We start from the raw sequence: 15137 nt of genomic DNA on the forward strand, positions 1-15137 counted from the left end.
GTAAAAGGGTGAGGAGGCAACTCCTTCAGGAGCCGTGCACATCAAACGGTGCTTCTCCGGCCACATACGCTTTTCGGCTCCAAAAGCAGATATCATACCAGAGTGGAACGCACACTGGGCCTGGAAGTGGCTACACAAATCCATTATACTGGACTTGCTTTTTACTGTGTCCCTGTCCCATCGCATGTCGTGACCGTCCCGCGCAGAGGCACGTCGTGTCTGAAAAAGATTGAATGAGAAAAAGATCATACAGGAACTTGGTGGGGGCAATCCCAGAAGGCGGATGAAGGCGTGCACCAGCAGACGAGTAAACACAGCAGCCAACGATAACGCAGAAACGACGCTTTTCCCGTGGTTTGCTGACGGCTCTCGGTCCCCCGAGCTCCACTGCATCCCGAAGTCTTACATCCCGCCCTGCCTACCGCCCGGGCTCCTGTCAAGGCTTTCCACACAACGCTGTGGTTACTTCTAGTCTCTCAACACACGAAGCAAAAAATTGTTGATGGGAACATGAGGTTCACACATGCACGACGCCGTGGACCACTTCACCTCGCATACTCATCCAGGGCTGTTTCCTAGGCTGTGAGCTTTTAGACAAAAACACGTATCGGCTTGAAGCTGTCATACCGTGGCACCATGTTCTTGCTTACGCCTGTACACTACACGACCAGAGGAAAAGGTCCGCTCAGCTAGAAGTAGGAGTGGCTGCCGGCGACCGCAGCCAACCCCCGCTGGCGTTGTGAGACTATGCTTCGGAATAACGCAGCAGTTGAGCAAAAAATGAAACTGGAACCAGTTAATCGTTTTCTTCGCAGCAACACTCTCCCGTACGTTGTTTAATAGCTTCTGTCGATGGCTATACCGTCCTCATTATCGGAAAGAGGACCCACGGGCGCAGCAAAGCTCGTGATAGACCGGTCATCAACGTGCATCACGGAGATACCTCTGCGTAAATTCTACCCACATACGTCTCCGCTTTAGTCTACAGACGTCTCTATTGCCTACATACGAGATGAGCGTCCCGCCCTGTACAGCGTAGGGGTTCAGGAATCCCAATGACTTTTGATGGAGCAGCGTCGGCCCATTCCCTACCCCACGCTGCTCCAGTGTGGAAGCTGGACCAATATGCCGTGAAGCCACAGTTTGGTAGCGGAGACGGTTTAAACTTCAGAAAGGAAAGATAATGAGGTGCCCTGGGCCCGGTGCCCTCGCACAACACACCAATCCCTTATACCTTCATGTTTTCCCGGACGAGGGAGTTTTGAACGTACGGGCGTGCGTGAACATAAGTTTCTGATACCAGACCGGGTTTGATATCGCATTACGGATGTTGGAGAGGAAATGATAGTCAACTGTGTGGAGCGAGAATCCGAAATTGGCAAGGCAGCGCTGCGGAAACGCCGAGCTACGTGGACTGTACCATTCTCGAAACTGCTGTCGCAAATGACCGTCACACTGAGGTAGAGCACTCAGTTCATTTGAACGGAAAAGGAGAGGTCAAAGTTCGCCAAAAACGAAGGGTGCTGAACAGAAGCATCATTCCTGGCATATGCCAAGTTCAAAACGCGAATCAGTGACGAGTTTTAATCGTGCCCTCCAGAAGACTCACTGTACTTAGCGTCCGGTTTTAAACTGCGTCCACTAAAGGGTGAACTGACATTTCTTTTGCAGTCACTGGTGTGCAGTAGACGTTTCCTGTCCGGATGTATCAGTTCACCGCTTGGTGGGGAAGAACCTCTCACCTGGGAAGAACGCGTGAGACCGTATCCCTTTCTCGGAAACTTCCACTTATGTGCACCTGTTGGTATTCTCGTTTGCCGAAAAAACAGTAGCACGTCGCACCGGTCGGTAGTTACTTCACGATCATAGAAACCTGCTTTTGAGAACGTCTCTCGCAGGTCATGGCGCGCGGTGCAGAAATCCCGCTGGTATTGAAATGTTTCTGCCTCAGAGTTCGACCGCCCAATAGACACCTCCACCACATCGAGTGATGGCGTTTGTTTAACCAGGCCCATAATTTCCGCGATAAAATTTCGATGAACCTCAAGTCGTGTACGGCATGTGATACGTACAATACGTAACGCCATGGGACTGTCCTGGAACATGTTCGAGATCATTAGGTCCATCATAGCCGGCGTGGCACGTTCTGGGAGAGTCGTCGGCGTCCGCCTTATTTCGACGCCCCTTATTTTGTGGCGGCGTTCACGAAGAATGCCGAGACTTTCTTCGTAGAGCGCCTCCAGGCTTCCCGAGTAATCGGCAGGAAGAACAAAAACACAGGCTTCAAGGCGATCGAAAAGTATTTGAAATCGATTGCGGAACACGGCCCCTGCGTAGCTTGCCAACCAGTTCGGAGGAGCCAAAACGCCCAGAGAAGGGAGCACGGGATTCTGAAGCTTCAAGAGGCCTTCGTAGTGCTGCACGATAAATCTTTGAGCCGCTGAAAATTGGAAGCAGGCCTCCTCGGATACGCCATTTGCAATGAAGTCGCAAGCGGCTAACCTGCTAATGTGGAAAATTGACGAAGACTCATCGCCCAAACTCCTGAATACTTTTCCAGGTTTGAACAGAGCATCAAACAGGAGTTCATCATCGTTGGAGCCAGCCTCGTCCACGTCACCGTCTCTAGGGCGACGCGTGGGTATTTGTAGCACAATCATCCCATCGAGAGACAAATCGCAGTTTGGGAAGAAGGAGCAAAGCTTATTTAACTCACTGACGATAACCGACAGCCGGCCTCGGAAGAAAAGACCATCTGGAACGAAATGAATACGTCGAACCGAATAAAACGCTGTGCGATCGGAGCTTCGCAGTGTGCCGGCCTCCCGTGTCGTTTTCGCGATCTCTGCTCCCTTCAGAAGAAGGGCCGCGCCACTAGATATGGCAATAGAGGACAATCGACTTGGAGAACTACTAAACAAGGAGGCAAGAACCAGAGACATTTCATGGTCCGTCCACCCGAGCATACTGCCAATATACAGCTCCTTCAGCTGTGTTGCTTTAGGAATAAGCTCGGCAAGTATAGTATGGACATCACCCTCACTGTTGACGAGGTGGCAAACCTCAATGGCCCGAAACTGACTCATTAGCGTCTGAACCAACAAGTCTGTTAGAGGGATGCTTTCTTTGCAGTTGACAACAAGCACCCGCATGTGAGGCGTTGTTGCAAGCATCTGCTGGAGAAGCCCCTCCATGATGGGTTTGCGTTCTTCCCGGGGAATAATCAGTCCAGGAGAAGCGATGGCCGGAACGGGACTCCATCGCTCCTGAATCCACGAAGACTGCACCCCAGTGCTTCTTTCACCGGCACTCCCTGCAGTTTTGTGCGGATTCGGCACAACGTCAGACTTTGTCTGTCTTGGAGCCCCCCCGCCGTCGGGAATTAAATCTGCAGCCCCTCCCGAAAGCCCGTCTCCGAGTGAACGCTCTGATTGGCGGGTCTTACCTCTTACAACAGCGCGTGAATTGCGAGAAGATGAGTTGGCAGTGTGTGGCCCTGGTGTGCCAGAAATAGTCGCTCCATCGGGTGGCCCGTGCGGTATCAGCGCAGCTGTGTGACCACCGAGTTCTGGGTAGGCCTCGTCAATTTCCCCAGACTGTGAGTTCCGAAGAAGAAATTGCCTTTCCCGGTCCACTTCAAAGAGGTATCTAAGAAGTCCGTCACTTAATCTTAGACCTAGTGAACGTTCTGCGCAGTTGCCATCGCACACGAGTGCCCGAAAGCGGCGCGACACCTCACAGAGACGGGGCAGTTCGTCGAGAAAGAGACAGGATGTGACGGCGTAAAAGAAATCAGGGTCCATGCGCAAGAAGAAATTGAGCGGTTCTCTTGTACAGTAGTCTGCGTCCGTACGGGGAATCGGTCTCTCCTGCTTCTCAATCTGAAGCGGGGAGTGACCGTGGCGCTCGTGATCCCTGATGCGAGTCAACCAGTGCTTGACCGGAAGACACCCCGCCGAATGCTGTCGTCCCATTGAAGAACCCATTTTTCGGGCAGAGCAAACGTTGAACAGACAAGCTACATGGCTTCTGCACAGCGAAATCTGCAAAGCTTCCGTGGCAAAACCGAATCTCGTGCACAACCCCTTAAGGCAAGCTACTTCACTCAACACTACTGCCGGCGGTACGTGCGTCGTCGATGCCGTTTGCCACCAGCCCCGTTCTCTCCAAGGTTTTCCCGGTTGTAGTGGAGTGCCCGAATCGCAACTCGCTGGAAGATGGAAGAACCAATCCAGCATCATCTAAGATTTTGCAAGGATCTTGGCCAGCGTCACAGGAGCAAAATTCTCCCTGGTAGGCGGTCGCCCGCGCGAGACACGGGATGGGGACGGACCCGGAATGTCCGCCAATCGTCTCGTCCGACCTGGTTGCCGCAGAAGCTCCAGTCTGGTTCTCAAGGCGGACCATCCCCATGTGTGCTTTCGACTGCTCAGATTCGTGTTCTCCGAAGAACTTGGACAGCACCGTGACGCCGGGCACCGCCGACTCTGGCGACCGCATATGGCATTTCGGGATGCAACGGCGTCGCCTCGGCCGTTGCCCGAGACACGAGCGGCCGTGATCCTGCAACCGCCGTTGCACATCGGTGGGCGTTTTCGGTCGCCGTCCAAGAGATGCCACATGTTACACTTGGAAGCAGGAACGCTTGTTTTTGTCGAAGAGGTGGTTCACACTGGCCTCTCTTGCGACCCTTTGTGCTTTGTCCGTGTCTTTCCTGACTTGCGCCGTCAGGGCGTGTTTTTTCCCACACGTTCCAACCGAGCGGCAGGCTCACCGCACGCGATACTCTCTGCTTCCGGAAGTAGTACGCCTGCTCAGTAGTTAGGATCTGTTTGCAGTTGAGTCCATTCCCAATTTGTGTAATCTCTGACGCCGTTCCACCTCTTACCGCTTCGTCCGAAGCGTGTTCTCTCAGCCGCACTGTTCTCTCAGCCACACGAAGCCGTGTTTCCAGATGCAGAACCATCCGGGGCTGATGCCACTGGAACTGCTCCCGTTTCGTCGCCCCAAGTCCCAGGATGGCGGGGCCCGTGGCGTGACGCGTTCGGCGTTTCAAGGTTCAGCCGCGCCGCTATGTTTTATGATTCCCCAAAGCGGCCGTTATCAGGGTTGTATTTGTTTCCTCAGTGTGCGGGATCGCGTTTTCTTCCCTTCGTTCCGAAGCGTTTTTCCCTCGGCGTCCCGTCCAGTCGTTCGCAACCATCAAGGCCACGCCGTCACCACTGCGTCTCTTAAGAGGCGTTTCCAGTGGGCTGTTCGGTTGGGTTGGCCTCAGCGTTCTGCTCGCCTGCTTTATAAAGGCGGAAGTCGCAGGAGCGCGAGAGGCAGATGGAGAATGCAAGGCCGTGGAGAGGCTGGCGTACGCGCCTCCGAACCTCTACCTTGAAGACATCGTAATGAACTTCGAGTTGGACGACGAAGACACGACTGTGAGTGTGTCTCTGTTTTCCGTCTGCCCCGTGCACATGTGCACGTATGCTGTGAATCTCTGGTGGTCACCGCTCGTGGAACCGGAAGCTCGGACTATCAACCTGAGCAGAACGCAGAGTCTGATCTTTGGGCGCGGGAGGGGGTCTTCTTGTACGGGGCTGCGGCGCTGTGTACCTGTGTCGAGAGTTTTCGAAATTTGGTCTCTCCTTGCGTTCTTGCTTATGAATCTCCCGACTACTAACTCAAACCCAATTTGCATTATTTAATCTAAGCATCTAACATGTTTATCCCTACTTGTTCGCCACTATTAAGGGAATGACTGATCTTTTCTTTTTCTTCGAGTACTAGGGTGATTCAGGTCCTCAAGTAAAACACTTTTTATTTAAGAACTAGGAAAATGTTTCCCTATTGGGAAATCACATATTGGGGTGTCGCGTTCCACCTCTACAGTTTTCGTCCCTTGTGTCTCCTCTGTCCCCTTGAGCCTTCATTTCTGCCAACCGTCTGCCTCACTTCCTTTCCGTTCGTGTGTGTTTTCTTTCTCACCTGCTGACGTTTCTTCGGCCTGTGCTGGAGTCTGTCTGCCGTGTGTTCCTTTTTTCGCTCCGTATCCCCATCCGCTATCTCGTCGTCGTCTCATCTCTCCGTGTTCCTCTGCTCTATTCTGCTGTTGTGTTCACTGATCCCCCGTCTCCTTTCCTCTCCTTTGCGTTTTCTATCAATTTTTTCTTTTCCCGCAGGTCACTTCCCTCCTGACCCTGTACCGTCGCTCCGGCACAGAGCACATGGACCTGGTTCTCGATGGAGACGCGAGTGTGATCTTGAAGAGCATCGCTTTGTCTACTCGGGCGACTCCCGCGTCGCCCTCTCTGCGTTCTCAAGCTCATATGCACTTCACCGAACTGGAGGCGCATGTGGCCGAGAACACCCAGTTCCAGTACCGCATTACTCTGGCAAACTGACGGTTGCCAAGCACCTTCTGCCCTCGAGAGCAGAAGACGGCTTCTACATCAGGACTGTGGTGTCCATAAACCCCAAGGCCAACCTGGCGCTCTTCGGTCTCTACAAGGCAGGTGACATCTTCGTCACCCTCAACGAACCCTCAGGATTCCGAAGAATCACCTACTCCATCGATCGACCCGATGTTCTGGCCACCTACAAGGTGAGGAAGCGAGGAGACGAAACACGAAGAACTCGTCAGAAAAAGAGGGGCGAATTCCACTTAGAATTTTCGAGGAGCATTACACCTCCTTAGCCTACCCCGTCCTCGCACCTGGTTGTGGGCGAGTATGTTGCGTAACGGGGATAGGATATTCTGTATTCTCCGGCTATGTACTACTCCTTCTTGAAGCCATGTTTTTTTGGCTCTTTCCCCAGACTCAATTCCACGGTCTTTCTATGGGAGGCGCGTGCTTTGCCGGAGAGAATCGCGTGTGACCTTGCCCGTTCGAGTCGCGACTCATTATGCGGAGTGCAGGGGTCATTGCACGAGAAAAACTGACTAACTGCGTGATTTCTTTTCCTTTCTCATAGGTCCGCGTGTCAGCACCCACCGACCTCCCGGTTCTCCTGAGCAATGGCGACAAAGTTCTCTCTGGACCTGCGCCGGGCAACCGTCACTTCGCGGAGTTCGTATACCCGTACCCGAAGCCGTCCTACATTTTTGCGCTCGTTGCTGGCAATTTCGCGTCCGTCAGTGACGACTTTATCACCATGGTAGGAAGAAAGCAAGAGAGCAAAAGTAGCATTCGAAGAACTAGCGGAGCCAACTTTTAACCCTTCGCTCCCTATGCATCTCCTCCCTTTTTCTCTCAGTCTCGATATCCCCTTTCTGTTGTGCTGCTTAATTTTTGCGTCTGTATCCGTGTCGTTTAGTCTAAATGCATTTCTGCTCGTGCGCGTCTCCCACGACCACTGCTACACGACTGTCTATCCCTTTGTCGTCCAGAAAAAGCCTGTGAGGTCTTCGCGTCCCTCGCCGTGTTTTAATTTCAATGACTCTGCAGTATACGTGCCTCCACGCATTCTTTTCTTCAGTCTGGACGCCGCGTGAAGGTGTCGATCTACGCACAGCTCCACCAGCAGCACCAGCTCCAATGGGCACTTCGCACTCTGCTCAAGGCAATGCGCTGGGACGAACGGACATACGGCAGAGAGTACCAGTACACGGAGTTCCGGGTGCTATGCGTCGAAGTCTTCAACCCTGGAGCGATGGAAAACACGTCGCTCAACATCTTCAGTGCAGCCTCCTGCTTGCCGATCCCAAGCTCACGACTGGTAGGCGCGGGCGAAAACCCGAGAACACAAACTGTGCAGTCCCCAGGCGAAAAAATTCTATTGCATGCTCGGTGTAATGTCGCGGTAAACTATAGAGATCACATGTCTTCTGGTACACTTCAAGATCATGGGTTTGGGACCGGGGGCAAGGCACGAGGCTGTAGTGGTATCGAAGCTGTCAGCGTTATCCCCCTGCAGATTGTAGCGCAGTCTGTTAAAGGTTCTGAAAAATGTAGAACATACCTCGTTGACGCCTTCCCTGTGTATCCGAGTGAGCATAGTCTGTGGAACCGGAGACACGCGGTTCGAGAAGAAGAACATCTGCATGTCTGTCAGCAGCATGCCAGTGAGATATCAATAACGATGCAACAGGGACGGGAATGATACATCTTTTTCGCGCTGTGGGGTGCTGGGGATCAACAGATGCTGACTACCGGCTGGTCGTCGATGTCGTCGCCCATGAGTACTTCCACAACTGGACCGGAAACCGCGTCACTTGCCGGTGAGACTGAGACACACTTTTCTGTTTGTTTCCTTTCTTCGTCGTGTATTTGTCTCTTCGTCCTTTTCTCTCATCACTTAGTCGCATCCTTCCGTCGATTCTCTCGTTGTGCGTCTTTCCAGTCTCTCCTCTGCTGTCTCCGGTTCTCGTCCCGCCCAGGGTCCGCGCCGTGGATCTCCATGACATAGCTCATCCCTTCAGTCTTTCTGGTAGTCTCCTCGCCCCGTACGACGCCGCCTTCTCTTTTTTTCGGCCTGCACACGCCCCTCTCTCGGTCCCTCTTGTTAGGCTGGTGAATTGCGGGTAGTTCACCAGATAATCTTTAGTGGAACGTCTCTGTCTTTTTACTCTGTTTGGCGGCTTCGATTCCTCTGTTTCTCGGTCGCTTGCCTGCGCGTCCCTTCGTGGCAAGAGCTTGCCACTAGCTTGTGTGTTTCTTTGCGTGTCGTCTGGTATGCAGCGACTGGTTCCAGCTGACTCTGAAAGAAGGCTTGACGATGTTCCGCAATAACAGCTTCACGGAGGAAACGACTTCTCGTGCGATGAAGAGAATTGATGATGTCTCCCACATTCTTAGCATCCAGTTCCGCGAAGACAGTGGCCCATTCGCTCATCCGATTCGTCCCGAACGATACAAGTCGATTGAGAACCTGTACACCCGAACGGTTTACCTGAAAGGTGCCGAGGTTAATCGCATCTAAGTGAATCCAGAAGGAACGAAGCCCTTCCGCGCATGCTATATAGAACCGCAATCGTTTCAACCGCTGTCTACCCCGTGCAAGTCGTACATAAGACATTTGGGCAGGCCTATATACTAAATGCAATCACCCACTCTGAAGCATCAAACGTATGGACCTGTTGACATGCACGATTTCTAACCTCCCTTTTTGTTTATATATATATATATATATATATGTATATTTATTTGTTCACATATAGGTCAGAATGATGCACATGTGCCTCATCTCCATACATTACTAATGAACCAAAATATACATATATACACTTGATGAGATATGCTTTGGATTCCTCGTGGTCTTGTGTTGCGTAGGTACCGAACTTTGTTGGGACCGGAAGGATTCCGCAAAGGCATGGATTTGTACTTTTCCCGGCACGACGGCCAGGCGGTGACATGCGACGACCTTCGCGCCGCCATGGCAGACGCGAACAACAAAGATTTGACCCAGTTTGAAAGGTGGTACACCCAGGCAGGGACGCCGCAGGTCACGCTCGTCCATTCTTCGTACAACGCCGCGCAGGAAAAGATGCATGTGACCCTCAGCCAATATACACCGCCGACGCCGGGACAGGAGGAAAAACTCCCTCTGCATATTCCTGTCGCTGTCGGTTGCATTGGCAAAGACAGCAAACGCGATGTTCTCACTCCCGCGACTCAGGTACGTTATCCAGTTTGTGTGTTTATATGTGAATGAAGATTTGCGCGTAATGCGTATATATTGCGATATGCATATTTTTATCGGTGCGCATATCCAGGTATAAATACCGTTTCGGGGCGTGCCTTGGAAGGTGAACAGAAAGCTGATGGGCCATCCCATTTGAAACTGCGCAGCCTGCGCACCAAAGAAGAGACGACATTCTGAGATGCATATCATAACTACGTCTCACTCTCCCTGTCACTGTATGTGAATGTATATATATATATATTTTGATGCAGTTGCTTGGCACGCTTCTTTTTCTCCACCTGTTTCCCTTTTCGGTATATAGACATTCTGCAAGGTGCATCCACATGCAGTTTGGAGTGCGTCTCTCGAGCTGTAACTGCAAAACACACGCACGCCTCCCCTGGCACATACGAGTTGCTAGCGTCCTTGGACCCGTGAGTGTATTTCTGTCCAGCTGTTGCACCTCGAATCCCCGTAGTGTGTGTTTGTGCATGCGCCTGTTTCTTGTGTCTTTTCTGTTTAGCCAACTCTGTGTCGATGTGATCTGGTGCATACCGAGAATGTGGCTGGGCTGTTTTCAGATTCGGGAGCTGACGGAAGAGGAGCAGTCGTTCGTTCTGGATTCTGTCACGGAAGACTGCGTGCTCTCTGTTCTGCGAGACTTCTCGGCGCCAGTCAAATTGCTTTACCCCGCTCAGACGGTCGAGCAGCTGGCGTTCTTGGTGGCCCACGACTCGGACAAGGTCAACCGGTGGCAAGCGTCTCAAACGCTCTCGCGCGGGGTGCTCCTCACGCGCATTTCTGAGTACCACGCGAGAGCGGAAGAAATCGAGAATGGAGATGTGGCAGAACACGACGTCTTTTCACCGCTTCCCGACGACTACGTGGAGACAATGCGCACAATTGTGACAGCTCCCGAGTCCTGCATGAAGAAGGATATCAAGGTGAAGGAACAGCCCATTGTCGGACTTTTGGAACGTTTCCCAGGAAAGCGTTACACTCAGCAGAACACGCAGATCTACGGGTGGCGGTCTCAAACGGAAGACCATCGTGGCCAGCGCGAAGTCTTTCATTACACCGAAAACAGATACACAAAGACATATGGCTACATACAAATATATATGTGTATATATATGTATATGTGTATATATATGTATATTTATACATAGAAATACATACATTCATATATATCCATATATGTATGCATATATACGATGTGTATGTGTGATTTGGGTATTGACCGAATGATGGCGTATAAGGGGGTGGTGCGCGCCTGCGTTTTCAGGCCGTGTTGTTGACTCTGCCGTCGAAAGCCCAGCTGGAACTGGCGGTCGACAGCATCGATCCCGACACTATCCACGCCGCGGTGACTTCCGTCAGGAGAGACGTGGCCGAGCAACTGGGTGAAGAGATGCTGCGCCTATACCGAGAGCTCACACTCCCCGAAGGCACTGAAGAGTCTGGCGCCGACATCCCTCACTGGGGCAGGTAAAAAGGGAAAACGAAAACGCGAGAAGGCTGCGACTGGAACCGTTGGATAGAAAGTTTTACACAGGGACAATCGAGTGGAGAGAGACACCGGGCAGGGATGATATGCTCTACCTCTACAGTGGTATTAACAGTATCAGTGTTGGGGTACAGCATAGGCTCTCTTTGTTCCACTTCGTAATCATAATCTGTTTTATTAAGGCATGTCACTGTCTTTCCTCTCTGTTGGCGACTCAAGTTCTGCGATGCGAGGCGCAGCGGCTGCAGCAGATGCTCCAGAAGAGGCAAACAACAGAATGGTCTCGAGAGGCGAGGCAGAACCCTTCGAGATAAACAGTGCCCCCAACAGTCGACTGACGCTGCCACTGCTTTTATTTGTGGGGTGGCTGCATTCCTTTCTCTTTCGCGAGTGCCTTCCATGTTTGGGAATTCAACGCGTGGACGTTTAGTTTGAGGGTGGCTTCGACTTTTGGTGTCTCGTGTTTTGCCCCGGTGGTCAGACGCGCCCTCCGCAACGAACTTCTCCGCTTCTTGACTGCCACGCTGGACGAGAAATCGGCGCTGCTCGCTTCCAGGCACTACCACCGCGCGATGGTCATGTCCGACAAAGTTGCCGCTCTTACCGTGCTCACCGAGATCCCAGGAAGAGAGAGAGACGAAGCCTTCGAGCACTTTTACCAGGAAGTCGCCGGTCAGTTCTCATGAAGATGTGCACAACCCTATATATATATATATATATATATATATATGAGTCTATATGGAGATACATCTCTGTATGGAATAGCATGTGTTTCGAGGGTGGAAAATCAGCAGGTTCTAGACGTCTTCGCCCTAATACATGGATCAGTCCACGTCGTTTCTGTGTTCCGTCACACCGTGCCCCGTGTCGTTCAGGTCGCCTCCTGGTTCTTTCTCGTTCTTTTTTCTCCGCTTCCCTCTTCTCAGAGCTCTCCCACCCTCGTTCCGTACTGCCTCGTCTCTCTGGCGGGCTTTCCTTCTCTCTTTCTGACTCTGTTCCTGCCCTCCCCCGTCTCGATTCTTCTCTGTTTCCTTCATTCACTTTTACCGTTTCCTCGGATGTTTTTCAGGCAACGCTGTGTTGACGGAGAAGTGGATGAGCCTGCAAACGACGTCGTCGGCGCCCGACACGGTTTGTACCTACTTGACTCCTCAGTTTAAGCAGAACTGTAGTTTATCGGGACAGACTTAGACTAGCGTTGGAGCACATTGTTTCATTCGATGAATTATCTTTGAATATGAGGATCGAGATGGCCCGACGGTTAGACCCTGAGCGCCCATAGGTCCACTGTTCGTGTACTTATATGACTAGCCATATAGGTACCTAACCAGTGCGAGAAGGGAAGTGTGTTTCAAAAAAAAGGGATGTTTAGCCGGGAAGTTAGCGTCTAAAATATATAACCGAGGCTAGTATGATCAGTACCATCGTACTGGGAGAACCATGCTAACACAATAGAACTTGGATCCGGACCCCCAATATAGATTGGTACAAAGAAGTTACCATATCCTCCGTTGGGATTCTTTAATCAGAGTATTTATAGCTCGCGTCTAAAATATATAACCGAGTATCAACTTAGATGCCCCAGACCATTAACTAAGATAAGAATATAACGAAAATTTTAAAGGATGTGGAGACCATGTATTAATATAACAAAGATAATCAGGACCCCAGAAACTCATTTGTCCCCATGGTAGTACATATCCAAGGAAGGCAGTGGCTATAGTAAGTAGATATAAAACTAAACCAGACATCCAAGCGGTACCACCACCCCACTGGACTGCTTAAGACAGCTAAAAGTGTTGGATTTCAATATCCTACTACATTAAGGTTATTCCACATCGGTTATGTTCTAGGCGTAATATATGGATGGGGACAAATGAGTTTCTGGGGTGCTACAGTGATTACAAACCTCCTTTCTCCAATACCATATTTGGTACCTTGGCTACTTGGAGGATACTACCGCAAGTTAGCGTCTAAAATATATAACCGAGTATCAACTTAGATGCACAGATGGACATAATTAATCCTTGTACGGTTTGTACCTACTTGACTCCTCAGTTTAAGTTAAGGAGTCCTTTGTTTACAGCTTGTACCGTTACATTCAGGAGCCACGTTGGAGCGCGTCGCGGCTCTGAGTCGCCACGAGGCTTTCCAACCGTTCGTCCCTGGACCGGCGTATTCCCTCTTCCGCGCCTTCAGCTCGACGAGCCCTCAGTTCCACAGCAAGACAGGAACCGGGTATGCGATGGTCACCGATTTTCTGTTGATGATCGACGAGCACAACTCGCTGGTTTCCGCGCGGATTGCGGGTCCGGCGTTCTCGAACTGGAAACGCTTCACTCCTCCCCGCAGGGAGATGCTGAAGGGTGTGCTGCAAAAGCTCCGCGAGAAGCCGGGACTGTCTCTGGGCCTGAAAGAAGTCGTCGACAAAGCGCTCGCGGGCGAAGACGACGCGTGAACGCGAAAAACAAACGAGAGATGCGGGTGCCTCGCGGCGCCCGAGCCCCGTTTCCCGCAATCCTTCCGGTGGAGTTGTCTTTCCCCAGGGGGCTGCCTAGCGAAAGTGAGACACACTGCTTGGAGAGAGAGTGTGTCTGTTCCCCCGCCCGCACGAGAGGTAGAGGGCTGGCGGCGCTGTCAGAGCACTCAATCTTCCCAGGACACTTTGCATAGGAAAAGGCGATGCCGTTCCCAGAGTTGGTCTCCTCTCCTGGCACTTGTGGGGCCGTTGGACATTCCGCTGCACGCGGAGTTAACCACGCGGTGGACAAGCAGAGAAAGAGGGAGTAGCGGGAACCGCAAACCCGATTTGGGGAGTGTCTGTACACTAGATATACCACATGCACTCGCGCACCCCGTCCGATGCCACCTGGAGAACCAGAGAGTGCTTTTATTGAAACTTTGCTGAGCAGTGAGAAAACGAAGTGGGTATCGTCACGTTGTCGAGGGCGTGTTTGCTTAACAGTGTGCAAGCATGGAACCGAAGAGGCAAAGGCCTCGGTTGCTTATATCGCCCACAAGATGTAGCCACGTGATGACTGGAGAAACAACGAAACACTCGTTCCCAATCTCTCTCTGTATACATATATATATATATAGAGAGAGAGAGAGAGAGGGAGTCGTGGCTGCGTGTAAGAGGAAATCGCATTCTCAAATCAAAAACACAGGGTGGATTGACACAGATACGGATAGGTGGAAGGGAAGTCTACATGGATGGGGGAGACACAAAGACGGATGTGGCGGAGAGCTAGAACGCCCGGAGATGTATGTAGAGGCGATAGAAGGGCACACTGGTCTGCCACAGTGAGAGGGATATGTCTATGTGAACGGATGGCGAGAGCAGATGGAAAGAGAGGCGGACGATTTCGAGTGTCGCCTACAAGGCAGCGCAGCTCCGCCCGTATACAGAAAACGGCTTTAGAGTGTCCACTCTTAAGAGATCAATGCATCCCGGAAGGGAAGCCAGCTGACCGGGCAGAAGCGAGCAAATGCTCAACGCCATACCGGCGGTGGTTGTGGATCGATTTTGCCTCTCTTAGCGCTTCGTCCACGAGACGCGCCAGGAGAGATCCGGAGAGTACAGACACCTTACAGCTCCGTAAGCGGCGTGTGCACCTATATTGGATGTCTACCTAGAACAACTATAAAGAGCGATCGTTATCCATGGACGTGCCGAAAAAACAGTGAAACCGACACAAAAGACACGCAAACACTGAAGAACAGCGGTTCTTTCGAACTCGTTCATTCCCACCTTCTCTCCCATCCCGGAGTTCACCCCCCCTTCACCCTCTCTGTGCCCGTTTCTCTCTCTCTTCACTTCAAAGATTCCCAAGAGTGGCAGTTAGGGAGCGCCAGGGACTGTCGCACAGCTTTTCTCTCTCTTTTTCTGTTTTCACCACCGCGTTCGCTCCTCGACCACTCCCTCTCTGGCGTCTTTGCCCCGCTGTGATCACTCGCTTTCGCGCTGTGTCACTACACCCCCCCTCCCCCCCCATCGGTCCCTTTTCTGCCTCGGCTC

General features: G+C 51.8%; 2 protein-coding genes across 2 annotated transcripts; one reads left to right on the forward strand and one right to left on the reverse strand.

The window, feature by feature from the left end:
* Window positions 1–1469: 1469 nt before the first annotated feature.
* Window positions 1470–3194, reverse strand: NCLIV_048220 (conserved hypothetical protein; the record flags this gene model as incomplete). Its single annotated transcript, XM_003884373.1, has 2 exons — window positions 1470–1523; window positions 2073–3194. 2 exons carry the CDS (start codon window positions 3192–3194, stop codon window positions 1470–1472), a joined length of 1176 nt encoding a protein of 391 aa, XP_003884422.1.
* A 944-nt stretch (window positions 3195–4138) lies between these two features.
* Window positions 4139–13577, forward strand: NCLIV_048230 (Aminopeptidase N, related; the record flags this gene model as incomplete). The annotated part of the gene is made up of 13 exons (XM_003884374.1): window positions 4139–4293; window positions 5276–5429; window positions 6404–6592; window positions 6964–7146; window positions 7468–7707; window positions 7906–7978; window positions 8131–8209; window positions 8670–8861; window positions 9261–9606; window positions 10194–10556; window positions 10898–11100; window positions 11601–11791; window positions 13225–13577. The coding sequence occupies 13 exons, from the start codon at window positions 4139–4141 to the stop codon at window positions 13575–13577; spliced, it is 2721 nt and encodes a 906-aa protein (XP_003884423.1).
* Window positions 13578–15137: the final 1560 nt, after the last annotated feature.

Source organism: Neospora caninum, chromosome X, assembly GCF_000208865.1.
Source record: "Neospora caninum Liverpool complete genome, chromosome X".
Lineage (NCBI taxonomy): Eukaryota > Apicomplexa > Conoidasida > Eucoccidiorida > Sarcocystidae > Neospora > Neospora caninum.